Source organism: Haliotis cracherodii, unplaced genomic scaffold (genome assembly GCF_022045235.1).
Source record: "Haliotis cracherodii isolate W230 unplaced genomic scaffold, xgHalCrac1.p SCAF_5, whole genome shotgun sequence".
NCBI classification, from domain to species: domain Eukaryota; kingdom Metazoa; phylum Mollusca; class Gastropoda; order Lepetellida; family Haliotidae; genus Haliotis; species Haliotis cracherodii.
Genome location: NW_027266308.1, coordinates 49,341,620 through 49,359,820, shown reverse-complemented (window position 1 = coordinate 49,359,820; position 18,201 = coordinate 49,341,620). Strand labels below are relative to the sequence as shown.

Below are 18,201 nucleotides of genomic sequence, written 5' to 3'. Positions count from 1 at the left end.
GGGTTTATTATCGAGTATAAAAGTGAGGCTGTGGCAGATTTCGCTGGCTTCCTCGGAGCCCGCTTGCCTCTCAAATCTGTGCTGTTTGAAACATTTATCCAAATTTTTCTTTCATACAGCATGGCTACATCGAGTTCAGTGGTGAGTTTAGTTATTGGGGGAGGTAATATATTTTATTTGTTTGCAATTTAATGTACAGATGAAATTTTCCTATCTGAGAGCACGAGAGAGCTGGATTTCCCGGGACGGCTCAAGATGTCGGGCGAACATGAACCAAGCATTCTGAAAATATGTTTCATTCCTGTCAGACGTACTGCTGAAATTTTGTCAAATCCACGTATGCTTACTTCGTAGTATCTAACCAACACCATGGTTATAAGTTTGATTCAGAAAACAGTTTTTGATACCGCTATAAATCGGTGTCAAAAGGCCATTAAAAGCCCAAATGACTGATTTGTGAAACATGGCACGACCAACTTAGTATTGTAAAAAGTATACGTTTGAAGCCAATTCCGGCAGTGAATTGATTTGTTTGGGTCCATATTATTCTGTACAGATTTAATGTTCCTGACTGATACGAGGTAGAACAGGTCGTGGCTTTATTCACGTGCGACAGGTGCATGAACCTAGCCAATCGTAGTCAGCAATACTGTACCACAGCTGATCATATCACAAAGGAAATATGGTGTAGTCTGTTTAAACCCTGGAGTCAGGTATTTGAGTTTTGAGAGTACACCGTTTTAGGAGCCAGATTGAATGGTTCATCATTAATTCTTTTGTCCTTTGTTTACCCCCAAAATAACAACTGATAACCATTAGTGACCAGTAAAGGCAATTACACGAAGTTTTCACAAGCACACATAGATCTAGCATGTACATTGAAATTCTCTTTTTATGAATTAAAAAAATAGACTTCAGCAGAAATAGATAGTTTATTAGTCAGAGACTAGTAAAGATCTTAAGGGACTAGTTTTCACCCCAAATCGAGTTATATTACATAAAGCACTGGAATTAGTCTGTAACGTGTAGTGAGCTGTGGCCTAGCTGGATTTGACCAATGGTGTCCTACCCCTATTCAGCCTTTTTAACTCACCTTGGCTTTGTCAGTATGTGAGCTTATGTTATGGTTTTAGAACTGAAACTTCTAATCTATTCTTCTCCGAATCTACTGAACATATCAGTAGTATTTTCACATACTCTCTTCTACATGTCCCTAGCTACATGTCCCTAGCTGCAATCATGCATTTATAAAAAAAAAAAAATGGCTGTTGCACCAGCTCATTTTAGTCGAAGAAACAAACAGCCTTCAACAAATCTCAGGCTCGATGACTTCATTGATGCATGTAATTGTATCCCAAATTGTGTAGATCGATGCTCATGATATTAATCACTTGATATCTAGACTCGATTATTTATAGACACCCGTCATATAGCTAGAATATTGTGGGGTATGGCATTAAACAACAAACAAACAAACAGTATAATATGTTGTAACCACACTTGTTTGAAAGGAGGCAGGCCACAACCCACAGTCAAAAGGGCCCCCTAAAAAGTCAAGGGGCTTTAACAAAAAAATTAAAAAAAACGGTCTCTTTTAACAAGTTAAATGTCTGTGTGATAAATGTTTGAAAAATCCCTTCATTACAGTATATATGCTAAATAGTTCAGTGAGACAAAGGTTATGCACTTGTGTGAAGACCAGTGTTTTAAAATAATTTTGAAACCCAACAAGACAGTTGGGCAGGTGACCCATAAATGTGGCCTGCCCATCTTCAAATTTACCTGCCTGCATACAGACATTTTAAATATTGAAAAATAAGAAGTAAATCACATCTTGATTCAGTTGAAATAATGCAAACAATTATTTGAAAATCTACGGGAAGTTATGACAAAACTGAATACGTCTTCATATTATCTGCCCGGCAGGCAGTCCGACAGAAAAGTTTCCCTCCACACACAGGCAGCTATTTCGGACTCTGCTGATGACTCTTGTAAAACGGAAGTGACTTTCACTAAGTTTCACATAGGGAAGCAATCTCAAAGGAGAGGCTGTTTGCTGCCTCAAAATCCATGACGATGGACTTAACTGATGGTGGATGGGATAGTAGTCAAAGACAGCTTTTGAAAACAGCCACATAGTCTGTTACAGAGATTAGACATAAACTCATTTTGAGGAACCCACGGATAGTGACCTTCACCTGTGGCCGTTATGACTATTTTTTAAGAAAATATGTTATGATACTGGTATTATTGTTGTTTTAAATGACACATATCATGTGAAAGTTATGGACCCACAATGTCATTTGGAAAGTGGTCAAATGTAACAAAGTTGTCAGACTTTCATTTTTGCGGAAGCCTCGGTGGCTGAGTGGGTTAGTGGGTCCTGGACAGGACTCAGCCCCCAAAAGTATGAGAATCTGTACTTTACCAAGAAAGTGTTATCCCAAATATAACATTTGTTATATTTCTCCAATTTTGAGCCCAGTGACGTTCTGGGTTAGAACTGGTGTTTCATGCTTATTGTAAGAGGCAACTAATGGATTGGGTGGTCCAGCTCACTGACTTGATGGGGGGCACGGGTGGCCCAGTCGTCCAAGGTGCCACAGTTCGCTGTGCAGAGTTGCGACACTTGGGCACGCCAGAAACCTATGATTGTGGGTTCGAATCCCGGTTCACCACAATTATGTTTCTAGGTTTGTCAGCTCCATACCCGTGCTCGTGGGTTTCATTATCTATTGTCACTATCAATGAGAAAGAAATGGTCCTTTTACTTGAATTGAGATAGTCATATACATAGATATAAATTATCAGGAAAAAAATTATGGAGTCTAAAAAACAACACAGAATGAGAAATTTAAAAACTATGCTTCACAAATTTAGAACTTAAAATATTAATAAAAGACCTCATTTTACCAATAATCAAGCCTATAATTTTTATGCAACTTTATTAGCTCTTTTACACCTCGGGGAAATGTTAGACACTGATTAACATGAACTGAGGTGAGCTTCTCAGCCAGGGTACTCTGGTTTTACTAGAAGTTTTGCATTTGGTTCCGAGTTTACTGATTTATTGATAATACTTTGCCGTCCTAACCACTACTGTTTGTGTTGCAGAGCCAGCTGTATAAAACTGTAGTAGAGGATGTAATCAGCAACGTAAAGGAAGCCTTCCTCGACGAGGGAGTAGATGAACAAGTGCTCACAGAGTTAAGACAGGTGTGCAGCAAGACCCTCACAGCTGTTCAGTACATTTATGTTTAAATTACCTGTAATTATGAGTCATTTCATGGATTGTTGGATGTTAAGGCTTGGAAGCTTGGTTGATTACTTGTCATCGTAGGCTGATGGTGTGGATTGTTGCTTGTACTATGAATTGCTCATTCCTTCATATGACCCGTGCAGATCTGGGTTAGGATCAGCAACCCATGCTTGTCAAAAGACGGGGTATGCCCGTAGTTAGAAGCCACTGACGGGCTTGGGTGGTCAGGCATACAGACTTGGTTGAAGCATGTACCGTATTCGACGTAATATGCGCCCCGCTCTAATAAGCACCCACTCGTGTATAATACGCACTCGTGTGTTATATCACCCTAATTATAAATATATTTGACGTATGTAAACATTTCAGGCTGTTAGCATAAACCACGAAATTTATGATCTTTCAACTCAAAATAATAGTCTAATAAGCGCCCCCTATTTCTAATTTTGAGAGCGCCCTGGTCGCTTATTACATTGAATACGGTAATCATATTCTAATTGCGTAGATTGATGCTCGACCCGTGAAGATCCAGGGGAGAATATGTCTTCAGCAACCGATGTTTGCTGTAAAAGGTGACTATGCTTGTCGTAAGAGGCGACTAATGGGATCGGGTGGTCAGGCTCGCTGACTTGGTTGATGCTTGTCATCGTATCCCAATTGTGTGGATTGATGTTCATGATGTCAACCACTGGGTAGTCTGAACCAGACTCAATTATTTACAGATCGCTGTAATATAGCTGTAATATTGCTGAGTGCGGCATTAAACAACCAACCAACAAAGATTGATGCTCATGATGTCAGTCACTGAATTGTCTGGTCCAGACTTGATTGTTTATAGACAAATGTCATATGGCTGGTATATTACTGAGAGTTTCATAAAGAAACAACAAACATCTTTTTGAAATAACAATTTTGATAACTATAAGTTAATGTCCATTGAGCCAGTGTGAATCCCTGTAGAGCTGTTTCTGCGACTATGTGCTGTTTCAGCTATGGGATACCAAGTTGACATCCTCCAAGGCTCTAGATGCACAGACTGCAGACCAAGACATGATTCCCAAAATCTTTGTACCTCATCAGCAGCCACAAGGTAAGCTACGTGTAATGTCCCAGGAGGCATGCTAAACTGTCTCATATGACAGTTCTTCTGAAAATAGCTTTAGGGAGCATGGTGACCCGCTCTGTTATTCAAATTTCGAATTCCAAGATTCACCCAGATCATGTTAGAATGTTTGGCACCATACCCATGCTCATGTCGTTGTATCAACGGCAACTGGCAAATTATGACACTCACTGTAAATGTGGGCTCGCATGGCCAACCAGTTGCCCCTGGCTGCACTGACAGAAGCTGACTTAACACTTTGGGGCTTGGATATGTCCACATTCACCCCTGCAGGGCTAAAGCCTAATTGAGCCATCTGCTCACTGTGTTTTTGCATACTGCCTTGTCAGGATTTTGAAGTTTAATAAGCAACGAATTTGGGGGTTCATTTGAGACACTGAGATTTTTGCAGTTCCCAGGCTGCAGGTACTTCTTCCCCCGGTTGCTTTGATGGCAGACTAGTTTACCGACTCCCTGAAGGCTTTGTTCACTGATTTGCCGAGAGAATGTCTTGCTTGTACCGGGGGCACTGGTCAGCCAAGGTGTTTGAACCATGTTCTTCTTGTACAAGGGGCACTGGTCAGCCGAGGGGTTTGAACCATGTTCTTCTTGTACAGGGGGCACTGGTCAGCCAAGGTGTTTCACCCATGTTCTTCTTGTACAGGGGGCACTGGTCAGCCAAGGTGTTTGAACCATGTTCTTCTTGTACAAGGGGCACTGGTCAGCCAAGGTGTTTGAACCATGTTCTTCTTTTACAAGGGGCACTGGTCAGCCAAGGTGTTTCACCCATGTTCTTCTTGTACAGGGGGCACTGGTCAGCCAAGGTGTTTGAACCATGTTCTTCTTGTACAAGGGGCACTGGTCAGCCAAGGTGTTTGAACCATGTTCTTCTTGTACAAGGGGCACTGGTCAGCCGAGGGGTTTGAACCATGTTCTTCTTGTACGGGGAGCACTGGTCAGCCAAGGTGTTTGAACCATGTTCTTCTTGTACAAGGGGCACTGGTCAGCCGAGGTGTTTGAACCATGTTCTTCTTGTACAGGGGGCACTGGTCAGCCAAGGTGTTTGAACCATGTTCTTCTTGTACAAGGGGCACTGGTCAGCCAAGGTGTTTGAACCATGTTCTTCTTGTACAAGGGGCACTGGTCAGCCAAGGTGTTTGAACCATGTTCTTCTTGTACAAGGGGCACTGGTCAGCCGAGGGGTTTGAACCATGTTCTTCTTGTACAGGGGGCACTGGTCAGCCGAGGTGTTTGAACCATATTCTGCTTCATGACAGCTTCCTGTTGTTTCTGATTGTTCAACAGGAGAGTTCTGAGTTGGGACTGGCACTAATGCCCTGTGTCTCCACACGCATGCTCTTGACTGGTCAGTCGCCTTTCTAGGCTTAGAAGGGGTCACGGGTGGCCCAGTCGTCTAAGGCGCCGCGATTCGCTGTGCAGAGTTGCGCCCCTTGGGCATGCCAGAAACCTATGATTGTGGGTTCGAATCCCGATTCGCCCCAATTATGTTTTTAGGTTTGTCAGCACCATACCCGTGCTCGTGGGTTTCACCGAAGTGGTAAACGTCTGAGACCTGCATCACTTCGGGCTTTCCTCCCACATTAAGCTGACACGCCGTGATATAACCGGAATACTGTTAAAAGCGGCGTTAAACCCAACTCACTCACTCACTCACTCACTCCTAAAACTTAGCTGTGTCAGACACAGCTGGTCTGTTGATTTGATAACTCAATACTTAGCTGGCGTTTATCGATACCAGATTCCCACAATACTCACTGGTGGATATCCAAATGGAAACTTGTACACAGTCTAGATGACTAATTAGCGCATTTGCAACTGACCCTCTGCGCATGCGCTTTCTCTCATATAGCTACAGTCATTGTGGCTGTAACTATAGTGACTGTAGCTAAGGTAACCAGCTGTAGTGACTAGCTAATGTGACTGTATACATGGTATATGTAGTGATTGCATATGTAGTGATGCAGCTAACTTTATTGCAACTGTAGCATATAGTGACTGTTGCTATAGTAACTGTACATGCATGTATATTTCAGTACTGGTGACTGTAGCTATGGTAACTGAACATATATATTTTTAGTAATGGTGACTATACCTACTGTAAACAGCTGTATTTCTGCGCCGTTAAATTATTGCGAATACCACACCAAAGACAATACTGCGATGAGATATTTTTGCGAGTTGCCGTGTTGAGATGACCTCTCGATTACCAAACAATAGACAGCTTCTCTCCGAAGCTAGTTAATCTGAGTTGGCCGGAAAGTTGACCGGAAGGCATTGCGACAAATTATCAAATACGCTAATTGACTCAACTCAGTGTCATGACTGTGAGTTTGAATGCAAACAAAATTGTGGACAAAATTGCAAAGGACACTGACGCAATCAAGCGAGGTTCGAAGAAGGAAGGATTACTGTGAAGCAACAGTGACACTGACTGGTCTGTTTACACTGTCATTTGTGATGTATTGTGTGACCATTCTGCATTCATTTGTGTTTTTAACTTATTGAGTAACTTGTGGTTCTGGTTGATGATTTCAACATTTGATGACGTGTTGCAATGAATAAAGTATGTAATTATATGTATTATATATACTTATTTTTGCGTTTTTAATTTTTGCTATTGAGTCTCGATCGCAAAACTCGCAATAATAAAACGGTCGCGAAAACAATTCCCTGTTTACAGTATGTTAGCTGTACCTGTATATTTCAGTGATGGTGACTGTAGCTATAGTAACTGTACATGTATATTTCAGTGATGGTGACTGTAGCTATAGTAACTGTACATGTATATTTCAGTGATGGTGACTGTAGCTATAGTAACTGTACATGTATATTTCAGTGATGGTGACTGTTGCTGTAGTGACTGTACATGTATATTTCAGTGATGGTGACTGTTACTATAGTAACTGTACATGTATATTTCAGTGATGGTGACTGTAGCTATAGTGACTGTGTCCATGTATATTTCAGTGATGGTGACTGTTACATAGTGACTGTCCATGTATATTTCAGTGATGGTGACAGTTACTATAGTGACTGTCCATGTATATTTCAGTGATGGTGACTGTTGCTGTAGTGACTGTCATGTATATTTCAGTGATGGTGACTGTTGCTATAGTGACTGTCCATGTATATTTCAGTGATGGTGACTGTTGCTATAGTGACTGTCCATGTATATTTCAGTGATGGTGACTGTTGCTGTAGTAACTGTACGTGTATATTTCAGTGATGGTGACTGTTACTATAGTGACTGTCATGTATATTTCAGTGATGGTGACTGTTGCTATAGTTACTGTCATGTATATTTCAGTGATGGTGACTGTTGCTATAGTGACTGTCCATGTATATTTCAGTGATGGTGACTGTTGCTATAGTGACTGTCATGTATATTTCAGTGATGGTGATTGTTGCTATAGTGACTGTCCATGTATATTTCAGTGATGGTGACTGTTGCTATAGTGACTGTCCATGTATATTTCAGTGATGGTGACTGGCACGACGGCAGTGCCACAGGCCATCCCTGTCCCCATCCAGATAGCAGCAGGAGCTGGCCAGGACATGGTGAGTTGGCTGTCACTTCACCTTGTTCTCCTCACAGAGGCAGGACATGTCATGTTGATTTACACTATAATCCATGTAGATTCATGAAATGTGTAAGCTTGCTGGTGGTTGCTTTACCTGGCTAAACGTATATGTTGCTATTCTGTCTGTATTAACTGTGATAACGTAATCATTCATGTATCAAATGTGGAAAAAAGAAATGCAGGGTACAGAAACAAATGCTATTGGTAAACAGAGAACAGCGTGCACTTAACTGTTTTGAAAAATTCCATGCGGTATGATGGGTCATGAACAAGCTCTCTTCAATCCCTGTACTCGTTCATGCCATGCGTGTAATACTGTTTTGGTTCTTTATGTATTTAACCCATGAAGATCTGGGTTAGAATTGGTCTTCAGCAACCCATGCTTGCCATTTAAAGCGACTATGCTTGTCGTAAGAGGCAACTTACGGGATTGGGTGGTCAGGCTCTCTGACTTGGTTGATGCTTGTCATCGTATCCCAATTGAGTGGATTGATGCTGATGGTGTCAATCTCTGGATTGTAGATCCAGGCTCGATTATTTACAGACCACTCTGATATGGTTGGAACATGAGTGCAGCGCTAAAAAACAAACAAAACAAAAATTATTATGTATCCCTTAAAGTCAGTCAGCTATGCTACCAGTATTGCAAATGTGGAGCCATTTAGTAAATATTTCTTAATGCCGCCAGAACACTTTTCAGTTGTTTGTGGTTGCATAACATACATTGAACCCATCAGAAAAGATTCCTTGTGTTCAGCATGTGTGTATCCTGATATTTTGTAATACCTGTCCTGTTACCTGTCAAGTGAAATGTTTCCCACTGATGCATGGAATCACTGTGTATGTGATGTAGAATGGAGCATGCCACAGTTATAGTGTGTCATTGTGTGAAACAGCTGCTTGCCTGTTGTCCAGCTTCGTCTGTCTAGCTAACACCATAATGCTTATTGTGTTCTTTTGGCTAATGCAATATTCTGCCTAGTTGCCTCTATAAGATACGCACCCGAATACCAAGGCAGGGATTTATCTAGAATTCCAAACTAAGTGCCCTTGGCAAGTAGGAGAAAGTCGTGATATTGTTCAAAATGTGATTATTTTGTAGTTGTTATTTTCATAAATTCTGAGAAATTGGGAATTTTAAAATTCAAATTGGGAATATTTACTATCATTTGCTGCAGACTTTGGACCCAAATTCATCCAATATCGGCCTTTCAGTAGTCTAGATAAATGCTTGCAATATGTGTATTGAGACATTGGGGGTGATACGGATAGACAGTAGGGTACAATGGAGACCACTCATGCTATTGAGATTTTTTACAGTTTTTAGTATTATTTAGTTCACTACTCACTATAAATTAATGATAACATACAGCTCAGTCTCAGTCCGGTTTCACATTTTTTAGAAGAACCCACACTTGCCTCGTAGCGTCTTTTTTCAGTAGATATTTTTATTATTATATGGGTTATTATTATCTGAGCTTACTAGTGCCGGCATAATTCCACTAGATTCAGGCTTCAGCTACTGGCTATAATCACACTTGTTGTGACAAGCCTCACACGCAGAGCTAGAACTATATAAAAGAAGCATGTGTGTGAAATAATTTTGAGAATAAGAGGCCTTAGTTATGAAGGCCATGGTTTAACACTCCGTATACACCAGTGTATAAAATTCAGGATTTAATTGGGCATCATGAGGATATTAAGACTCAGGCCTACAGCAAATATCGAAATATTCCCACATAGGAATTGAGAAACTCCTAATTCAGGCTTTTATGATAATTACTAATAGCTTTACTTTGTAAGATGACAAATGTCTCTGCTAAAATGTCCAATAAAAAGTGTTGGAACTTGAAGGTCATAATATGAGGTACTTCTGAATTTAAGAACATATAAATTCTCAATCGTGGAAATGATACTTTTCCCACTTCTCCCTTGTTCCCATTTACCTGTCACAGGCACCTAGGTTAAAGGTGATTGAGGTGAAATGGGGTTTAGCATCGCGTTCAAGATTATTGTACTTATACAGCAACATGACCTAGTGTAAACTCAACAAAAATCCCTAAACCACTTCCAAGGCCGATATTCAGTGAGCATTCAGAATATTAAATTCTCAGCACCCTGGGGAGTATACAACCCACGCTTCTTGTTAAGTGCAAGAAGACTTTTGTATTCACAACCACTTTCCTACCGGGTACCCATTCATTGCAGGGTGAACAGAGGCAAGTCTATAACAAAGTGACTTTAGAGACAGTGCATGTTTCAAGCGTTGTCATGTTACCATGGTTACTGTGGAATGATGAAGATGTATTCAACCTTTCTGTTGTTATGTTGCAGCTAAAGAGAATTTCGATTAGACCCCAAGTGAGTTTCAGTTTGACATGATCCCCTTTCTTCAACTGCACCAAACTCTCCACTAATCAGTGCACCGGCTGATCAAAGAAACTATGATAATATCATGTGAACACTATTTTAATGAAAAGCATCATCCTCTTTTAAGTTTGCTGTTTATATCTGTGCTACCTCACGGGGGTTTCGGTACGACCATTGTACCAACCAGGGGTGGATGGGGGTGGATATATTCTGATGAAAAAAAATATTCACTTGATGTCCTGAAAAAGTTTAGATACTCAAAATTTTTCAGTTCCTTCAATCTGAGGAATTGTTTTGTATGCCTTGAAGCATTGACCTAAAACAAACTCTTTATAAAAAAAAGTATAGAATATCCTAATCGCAATATGGCTAAAATGCCAATCATGCAGCGCTAGAAACTAACAGTTTTAGTCGACTAGTCCTCATAATAACGTATAGCAATACCCTTAAAACTGGCAAATTTCTACTAGTCCTTATGATACCTAAACTATTGGGCAATTTAGGAAGGACTATAGGACTAGTGCCAATTTCTAATGCAATGTGATGTGCTGATATAAATTTGCACACAGCACCCACCCTAAGAATGTTCTTTAATGGATCGACTCCCATGAATAGTGTGACAGTGATATCTTGTTGTCCTATGTTAGCCCCTATTTATTTGTGTTGGAGTTTTATGCACAGTGTTGCATTCCCTGTAGCTGACTACTTCTATGCACTGGATTACTCAATACCAGCAGATTGTGATTCTGAGAATGATGCTTTTGGTTATTTTGAAGAATAGTGTGTATAAATTTGGATTCATTTGTTTCTTGGAGAGGCTGACTTCTTTCTTTTTCTTTCAACACTCTCCAAAACCAGAGTCATGAATTTGAGGGTCAGTAGTAATTAACAATGTTTTGACCTAACATCGTAAATGTCACACGAACTAACCATTCACACCGAAACACTCGCCTTTTTACACCTGGACTGATGATTCATGCATGGTTTTGTCTTTACATGTGGTCTCGCATCCATCTGTTGTTTTTCTTACACTCCTGACTGCTGCTTGCCAGCAGGTAGCTAAAATATTGGTCACCAGATGGCTATTGAAGTTTTCTGCACATACCGGTAATCAATAGTTAGATTTAAGAAAATGATTACCTGTTACTTATTAAACTGCTTGCAAAGAATTTGACAAATACAGTGCTGGTGAGCTACAGATCCCCCACGCTACATACATTACTCTGTGCATGGCCAGGTGGTGACAGTCATTGTGCTGACTCTCTACTCTTCTCAGTAGATCTAACTGCAGAAATTGAAATGCCATTTCGCCTGATGTATTAAACATTTTCTGTTTTGCTTTTAACTTGATATGCTGAAGACCTTTCAGATTGATTTGAATGTTAGCAAAGACCTTTGTTTCTATCACAATGCAGAAGAATCCTTAGTCATCCATTAAAACTGGTGAAAAGAGACCTAATTTTGGTAGGCAAACCTGACTGGGAAGATGTAATTTGGCATATACATTTGTCTTCTGTTACTGTTTGTGTGTTGTAGTAGATTGTGTTACCATTGAGTCCCTGTGTAACTATGGAAACTGAAGTTTGTGTTACCATTGAGTCCCTGTGTAGCTGTAGATAGTGTTATCATTGAGTTGTTGTCTGTAGCCCAAATATGTTTGACAAAGTACTACTTTGTATTCATGGCTCACTTGTATATATCAAGTTATACTCACCGCTATGTGGCTGAAATAATCACTCACTCACCATGGCTGTAGATTGGATTGTGTTACCTTTGAGTCCCATGGTAACAGTAGATTGTTGCCATTCAGTTCCTGTGTAGTCTTGGTAACAGTAGATTGGCTTACTGTTGAGTCACTGTGTAGCTGTAGATTGTGTTACCTTTGAGTCCCTGTGTAACCATGGTAACAGTAGATTGAGTTACCATTGAGTCTGTGTAACGGTATATTGTGTTACCATTGAGGCCATGTATAACCATGGTAACAGTAGATCGTGTTACCATTGAGTCTGTGCGACAGTAGATTGTGTTACCATTGAGCCTGTGTGACAGTAGATTGTGTTAACATTGAGCCTGTGTGACAGTAGATTGTGTTAACATTGAGCCTGTGTGACAGTAGATTGTGTTACCATTGAGTCCGAGTGACAGTAGATTGTTACCATTCACTGACCAGTTTTTAGGGGATCTTGCTTGCTTAACATGCTTAATGGTCCAGATATAGGCAAGACCTTTAGAACTGATCTGCGCTGCAAGAGGCTTACCCTGCTTTTGCTGTTGTGTTCCCAGGGTGCAGCAGCGACAGCCACCATGGCTCTGCCGCAGGGTCTGTTCCAGCACCAACTAGCAGCTCTCAATACAGCTGGAAACACCATTCTGCATACAGGTAAACTACTAAACACCACTGTGCAGAGCTCAGAAAGGTCTTTCAACCAGGGCTGGTAACTAACTATTCTAAAGAGGTATTCATTTGGCAAGAGGACTATGCCTTGTGCTTCGCTTTGCTTACATTGGTTGTGTAAATAGTTTGTTTTAGGATTATCTCCATCAGTCTGGTCAGGCAACCAGGCTGGCAACTTTGCAAAATACCAGACCAGACAAAATGTTGCCGGTCCAAAATTTTTATGGACTAACAAACAAAAGTAACAGGGTAATCATAAGAATGGTACTGTTTAATGTTAGTTCTCAGAAGTTTGATGGATTGTCATCTCAATAAATGTAACTCCCCACCATCGGGCGTGCAACTTTACAAAAATGACTGAAATCAGCAGACAGGCCTGTAGAAGATTATTTTGTGTCATAATAATGATAAGATATGAAAATGCTACTACAACTGCGACAGTGATGACAATGACAGTATGTCGGTATCTGTATGCATCAAAGTGACGATATCGCTAGCTCTTCTAGCCATACAATTAATGTATACAAAGGATGAATACACACATGAAAAAAACGTTTTTCTTGTTCAATGAAAGTTTTATCAAAATGGGTGGACTTTTAAGCAATGAAACAAATGAAAATAGATAATTTGTTGAGTTGACTGTGAGGGATGTGGCAGAGGTACTAGGTTAACTGCAAGGAACTCTGGGTAGGAGAGTGCACGTTTGTTTATGTATATAAAGCACAACTGTAACATGCTCAGTGTCAGTGGTAGCATTATTTTTCAGCATGCCCTGGACCTTAATTACCACTATCATGTGTCTAGGGTATAACAGGGGCGGTCGGGTAGCATAGTGGTTAAGTGTTCGCTTGTCAAGCCGAAGACCAGGGTTCGCTTCCCCACATGGGTACAAGGTGTGAAGCCCACTTCCTTAGTCTCTGTTCAAGAGCTGAAGTTACAGTTGTGTATGTCTGTATACCAGTACGATAGTTACACTATCATCTGTCTGTATACAAGTACGATAGTTACACTATCATCTGTCCGTATACAAGTACGATAGTTACACTATCATCTGTCCGTATACAAGTACGATAGTTACACTATCATCTGTCCGTATACCAGTACGATAGTTACACTATCATCTGTCTGTATACAAGTACGATAGTTACACTATCATCTGTCCGTATACCAGTACGATAGTTACACTATCGTCTATCTGTATACAAGTACGATAGTTACACTATCGTCTGTCTGTATACAAGTATGAGGGCACCGACTTTCGCATGACTATATTCATGCGCGAAAGATATGCCTGTTGCGCATCTGTTACGGAGTTAGGACAAGTGTAAAAGTTTCATTCAAGTACGGGATTTGCTTGTCACGCCGAAGACCCAGGTTTGACTCCAGACATGGGTACAATGTGTAATGCCCATTTCTGGTGTTCCCCGCCGTGATATTGCTGGAATATTCCTAAAAGCGGCGTAAAACCATGCTCACTCGCTCACAATAATTACAACTGCCGTACATGCGCTATTTGAACAGGGAAGTTACAACTGGCATTCACTATATTATTGTACATGGGTAACAACTGACTTACAGATGTATTCAATTGTATCAATAAACAGCATCATAGAGTTTCATGTCAGTGGAACGTGTGTGACTAGTAATGTGCAGACAGTGAACTGTTGATGTATCCTAGGTAACGGGCAGTACATCCAGGTGTTATCACAGCATCTGCAGCAGGCTCCTCAAGCCACAACCATCACAACTCTCCCCCATCAAACTATCCTCCAGAGTGGGCAGATGCAAGCACAGGTCCCACAGATGACCAACATACAGAACGTTCAGCTTGCGCCAGGACAGCAGATACGAGCACAAAATCCTGTGAGTCATTGCTATATTCTTTGTAAAACTCGGTCTAACCTATTTCACAATGCATAACCGTAAGAGGTTAGGGGACCAAAAGGTATAGGAATGTTTCTTTTGGTGAATAGAAATAACAATTCTAACAATAAAACTCCTGTTCGATAATGATGCAATCAGATATTAGTGCTTGCTAGTGCTACACACATATCTGAGGACATCCAATTACAGGTCACGTCAGAATGACCTTTCATGACCTTTGATCGACCAATGAAAAGACCGACCCGGAAATCGACATTAGCCTTTTCTATGTTGGTAATAAAAACTATGTTGGCATTAATATACACTTAATAAAACACATGGTTTTAAAAGACAGTTTCATTAAACACAGTAAAAACAAATTGGTATTAAAAACACACATTGGTAATAAAAGACACGTTGATAAATTCCTGTTGGTTATATAAAGGTGTGTATTTCAGAATGGCCAGGGGATGGTACAGCTGGATGGTGCTGGGGACACAAGTTCATCTGAGGATGATGAGTACAACGACGATGACGACAATGATGACAATGATGACGAGAACAATGAGGAGGAAGAGCAGGGGGAAGAAGAGGTATGTTGTTGTCCCACTAAGCAACTTACAAACTCGTGTCATTGATCGGATTCTACTGGAATGTCCTGCCTCATCATTATGGTCAGTCATGGCGTTCCAGTGTGTTTCCAAGATATCTACTTGACCATGATTTGAAATTTTCAGAATGTCATTTTCTATTTGAACATGATGAATATGTCAAATCTTGTTGCATGTATCTGATATTATTCATATTACTGATTTATCTGACGAAGAAATGTAAATTGATGCATTGATTTAATCAAGTAAATGCTAGATTGGGTTCAACGAGTATGCTGGTTCTAATCAATACGTCTAAGGTGCTGCAGTTCGCTGTGCAGTGTTGCATCCCTTGGAAACGCCAGAAACCTATGATCTTGGGTTAAAGTCCAGGTTCACTCCGACTATGTCAGTAGGTTCGCTGGCATCATACCCGTGCTCGTGGGTTCCTCCAAAGTGGTAAACATCTGAGACATGCATTACTTATGGTTTATCCTCCCACATTACACTGACAAGCCGTGATATAAGTGGAATATTGTGCAAACCAATATTGGCATTTAACCATACTCACTCAATCATGACGGGGTCAATTGTGGCTGAGTTACATCCAGGAACCTTTGATTGTGGGTTGAATCCCACGTTTCACCCTGATTATATTCCATGTTTGTTAGAGACTTCACCTAGCATTTCTACCACATCAAGGTGATACCACTACAGTTAGACCATACTCGTTCATTCACACACCCACTTGGCATGATGTTTGTGATAATTGTCTCAGCACCCGTCGTTGACCACTGTTGTTGTGTTGCTGACATTGTCTATCTCTCTACAGGAACCATTGAACTCCGAGGATGACGTGAGTGAGCAGGACCCTGACGAGTTGTTTGACACAGACAATGTGGTTGTCTGTCAGTATGACAAGGTAAGTTAGAGGCAGAGTACTGTCAAGCTGAGGCATTTACAGATGTCGGCTGGTATGTTGTTGTGTTCACTGTGCACACTGTTCCCTGTACATTGTCATAGCAGGGCTTGTTTCATTCATTCATGAGTGAGTGAGTTTGGTTTTATGCTGCTTTTAGCAATATTCCAGCAATATCACGACGGGGGACACTAGAAATGGGCTTCACACATTGTACCTATGCCGGAAATCGAACCTGGGTCTTCGGCGTGACGTGCAAACGTTTTAACCACTAGGCTACCCGACTGCCCCGTTTCATTCATGAAAGAACTGCCTTTCCGGATGCCTGTTTTAAGTGTTGTCATTCAAACTGGACTAAAAACAGTGCTATGGTGGGGATTGAGCCGAGGTTTTTCATGAAAATAGAATGGAGATTAGTGCAGTGGGTAATCTAGGATGGCACGAGATCGGCATGGGTTAGACAAGTATACTGGTCCACTACCGAGGTAGAAATTGGCACTAGTCCTGTAGTCCTTGCCAAACTCCCCAGTAGTTAGGTGTATCATAAGTAATAGTAGAAATTTGCCATTTTTTGCTATATATGTCTTTATAAGGACCAGTGGACTAAAACTGTTAGTTTCTAACGCTGCACTAGATTAATACGTCCAAGGCGCCACAAATCGCTGCAGAGTTGCTTCCCTTTGGCACACCACAAATCTATGATTTTTGGTTTGAATCCCGGAGCACCCCTAATTTTAGGTTTTGGGTTTTGTCAGCACCACACACGTGCTCATCGGTTTCACGAAAGTATAAACGTCTGAGACCTGCATCACTTTGGGCTTTCCTCCCTCATGCCGTGAAATAACTGAAATACTGTCATTGTTTTTATTAAACCCAACTCACTTTTGCACAGCCAAAAACTTGTTTCCAACTTTCTCTCTTGCTTGTGATTATGACGTACTTGCTTTGATGGCTAGGTTGCTTAGGTCATTAATGACACATAAGTAGCATTACTGAAAATTTACTCCCTATGTTACTGAAAGAGGGATATTACTGAAAGGGCATAAATAGGGCAGGCACTAGGCACCTAGTGAAGTCTATCCTTGGATCCTACTGCCTTGTTGTGTCATTAATTCCTCCTCTGTTTTCAGATAAACCGCAACAAAAACAAGTGGAAGTTTCATTTAAAGGATGGCATAATGAATCTCAATGGTCGTGACTTTGTGTTCCAAAAAGCAACAGGTGATGCTGAGTGGTAGTGAGAGCTTGTGATTCCTCATTTGTACAGCGACTGTATATACAGTGTACATATCACACCGGACTCCTCACACAGATTACAGTAGAAGTCAGTGGAGGTGGCTGGAGGGAGTCAAATGGTCGTCAGGATCTGCAATATTTCTACCATGTTTGTTTTTGGGCCGTAAATGATACAAGTTATTTTATTGACTTTACAGAACGCTTCTGTTCTGTTCTGTTCCCCAGTGCTATCATCACAGCACAGATTTGATGTGATGTTACAATTAATGATTGAAGATATGTTCAGTTTGTAATGATTTGATGCCTTGATACAAAACAGACTGATATTTTTGTACTGTGGAGTTTCCATGAGACTGTGCTAATAGTATTTGTTCAATGCAGGATGCACAACGTGCTGGTGTTGTTGTAATTGAATTCAATGCTTAATGACACAATGATAAAATGTTCCTGTATCTGTGACCCCTGTGGAGATCCATGTTTTTGTTATCTGATTAACTAGATCATCGCCTATGGTAGTTGCCATGTTTATAAAGCTATACATGATAAGACCAGACCTGATTGGATATCACGTTTTCATTACAAGGGGCACAACTCGTGACCAATGCGAGGTGGCGTCAAAGTCGAGCCAAGAAAAGTGGTCTTGATGTGGCAAGGTTAGAAACTAGGCTGTGATATAGGCTAGTGGACACGCCATGATGTGGCAAGGTTAGAAACTAAGCCTTGATATAGGCTAGTGGACACGCCATGATGTGGCAAGGTTAGAAACTAAGCCTTGATATAGGCTAGTGGACACGTCATGATGTGGCAAGGTTAGAAACTAAGCCTTGATCTAGGCTAGTGGACACGCCTTGATGTGGCAAGGTTA

The 18,201-nt window shown here is 40.8% G+C and overlaps 1 protein-coding gene across 2 annotated transcripts; it reads left to right on the top strand.

Annotated features, from left to right (window-relative positions):
• Positions 1-23: 23 nt before the first annotated feature.
• On the top strand, positions 24-17,804 carry LOC139442562 (transcription initiation factor IIA subunit 1-like). 2 transcript variants are annotated; one of them, XM_071223390.1, is made up of 10 exons: positions 24-141; positions 3,115-3,216; positions 4,250-4,349; positions 7,861-7,940; positions 10,298-10,324; positions 12,617-12,713; positions 14,407-14,591; positions 15,050-15,184; positions 16,014-16,103; positions 17,231-17,804. In XM_071223390.1, exons 1-10 carry the CDS (start codon positions 121-123, stop codon positions 17,336-17,338), a joined length of 945 nt encoding a protein of 314 aa, XP_071079491.1. In that variant the 5' UTR covers positions 24-120; the 3' UTR covers positions 17,339-17,804. The 2 variants fall into 2 exon arrangements, with proteins under 2 accessions (XP_071079491.1, XP_071079492.1); XM_071223391.1 differs by lacking the exon at positions 10,298-10,324.
• Positions 17,805-18,201: the final 397 nt, after the last annotated feature.

What these genes read in the sequence shown, in the direction of transcription:
- LOC139442562 (XM_071223390.1), top strand. Translation starts at nt 121, where the DNA reads ATGGCTACATCGAGTTCAGTG. An exon ending in TGCTCACAGAGTTAAGACAG is followed by an intron (nt 3,217 to 4,249) that starts GTGTGCAGCAAG and finishes GTGCTGTTTCAG; the next exon opens with CTATGGGATACCAAGTTGAC. An exon ending in AGATACGAGCACAAAATCCT is followed by an intron (nt 14,592 to 15,049) that starts GTGAGTCATTGC and finishes TGTGTATTTCAG; the next exon opens with AATGGCCAGGGGATGGTACA.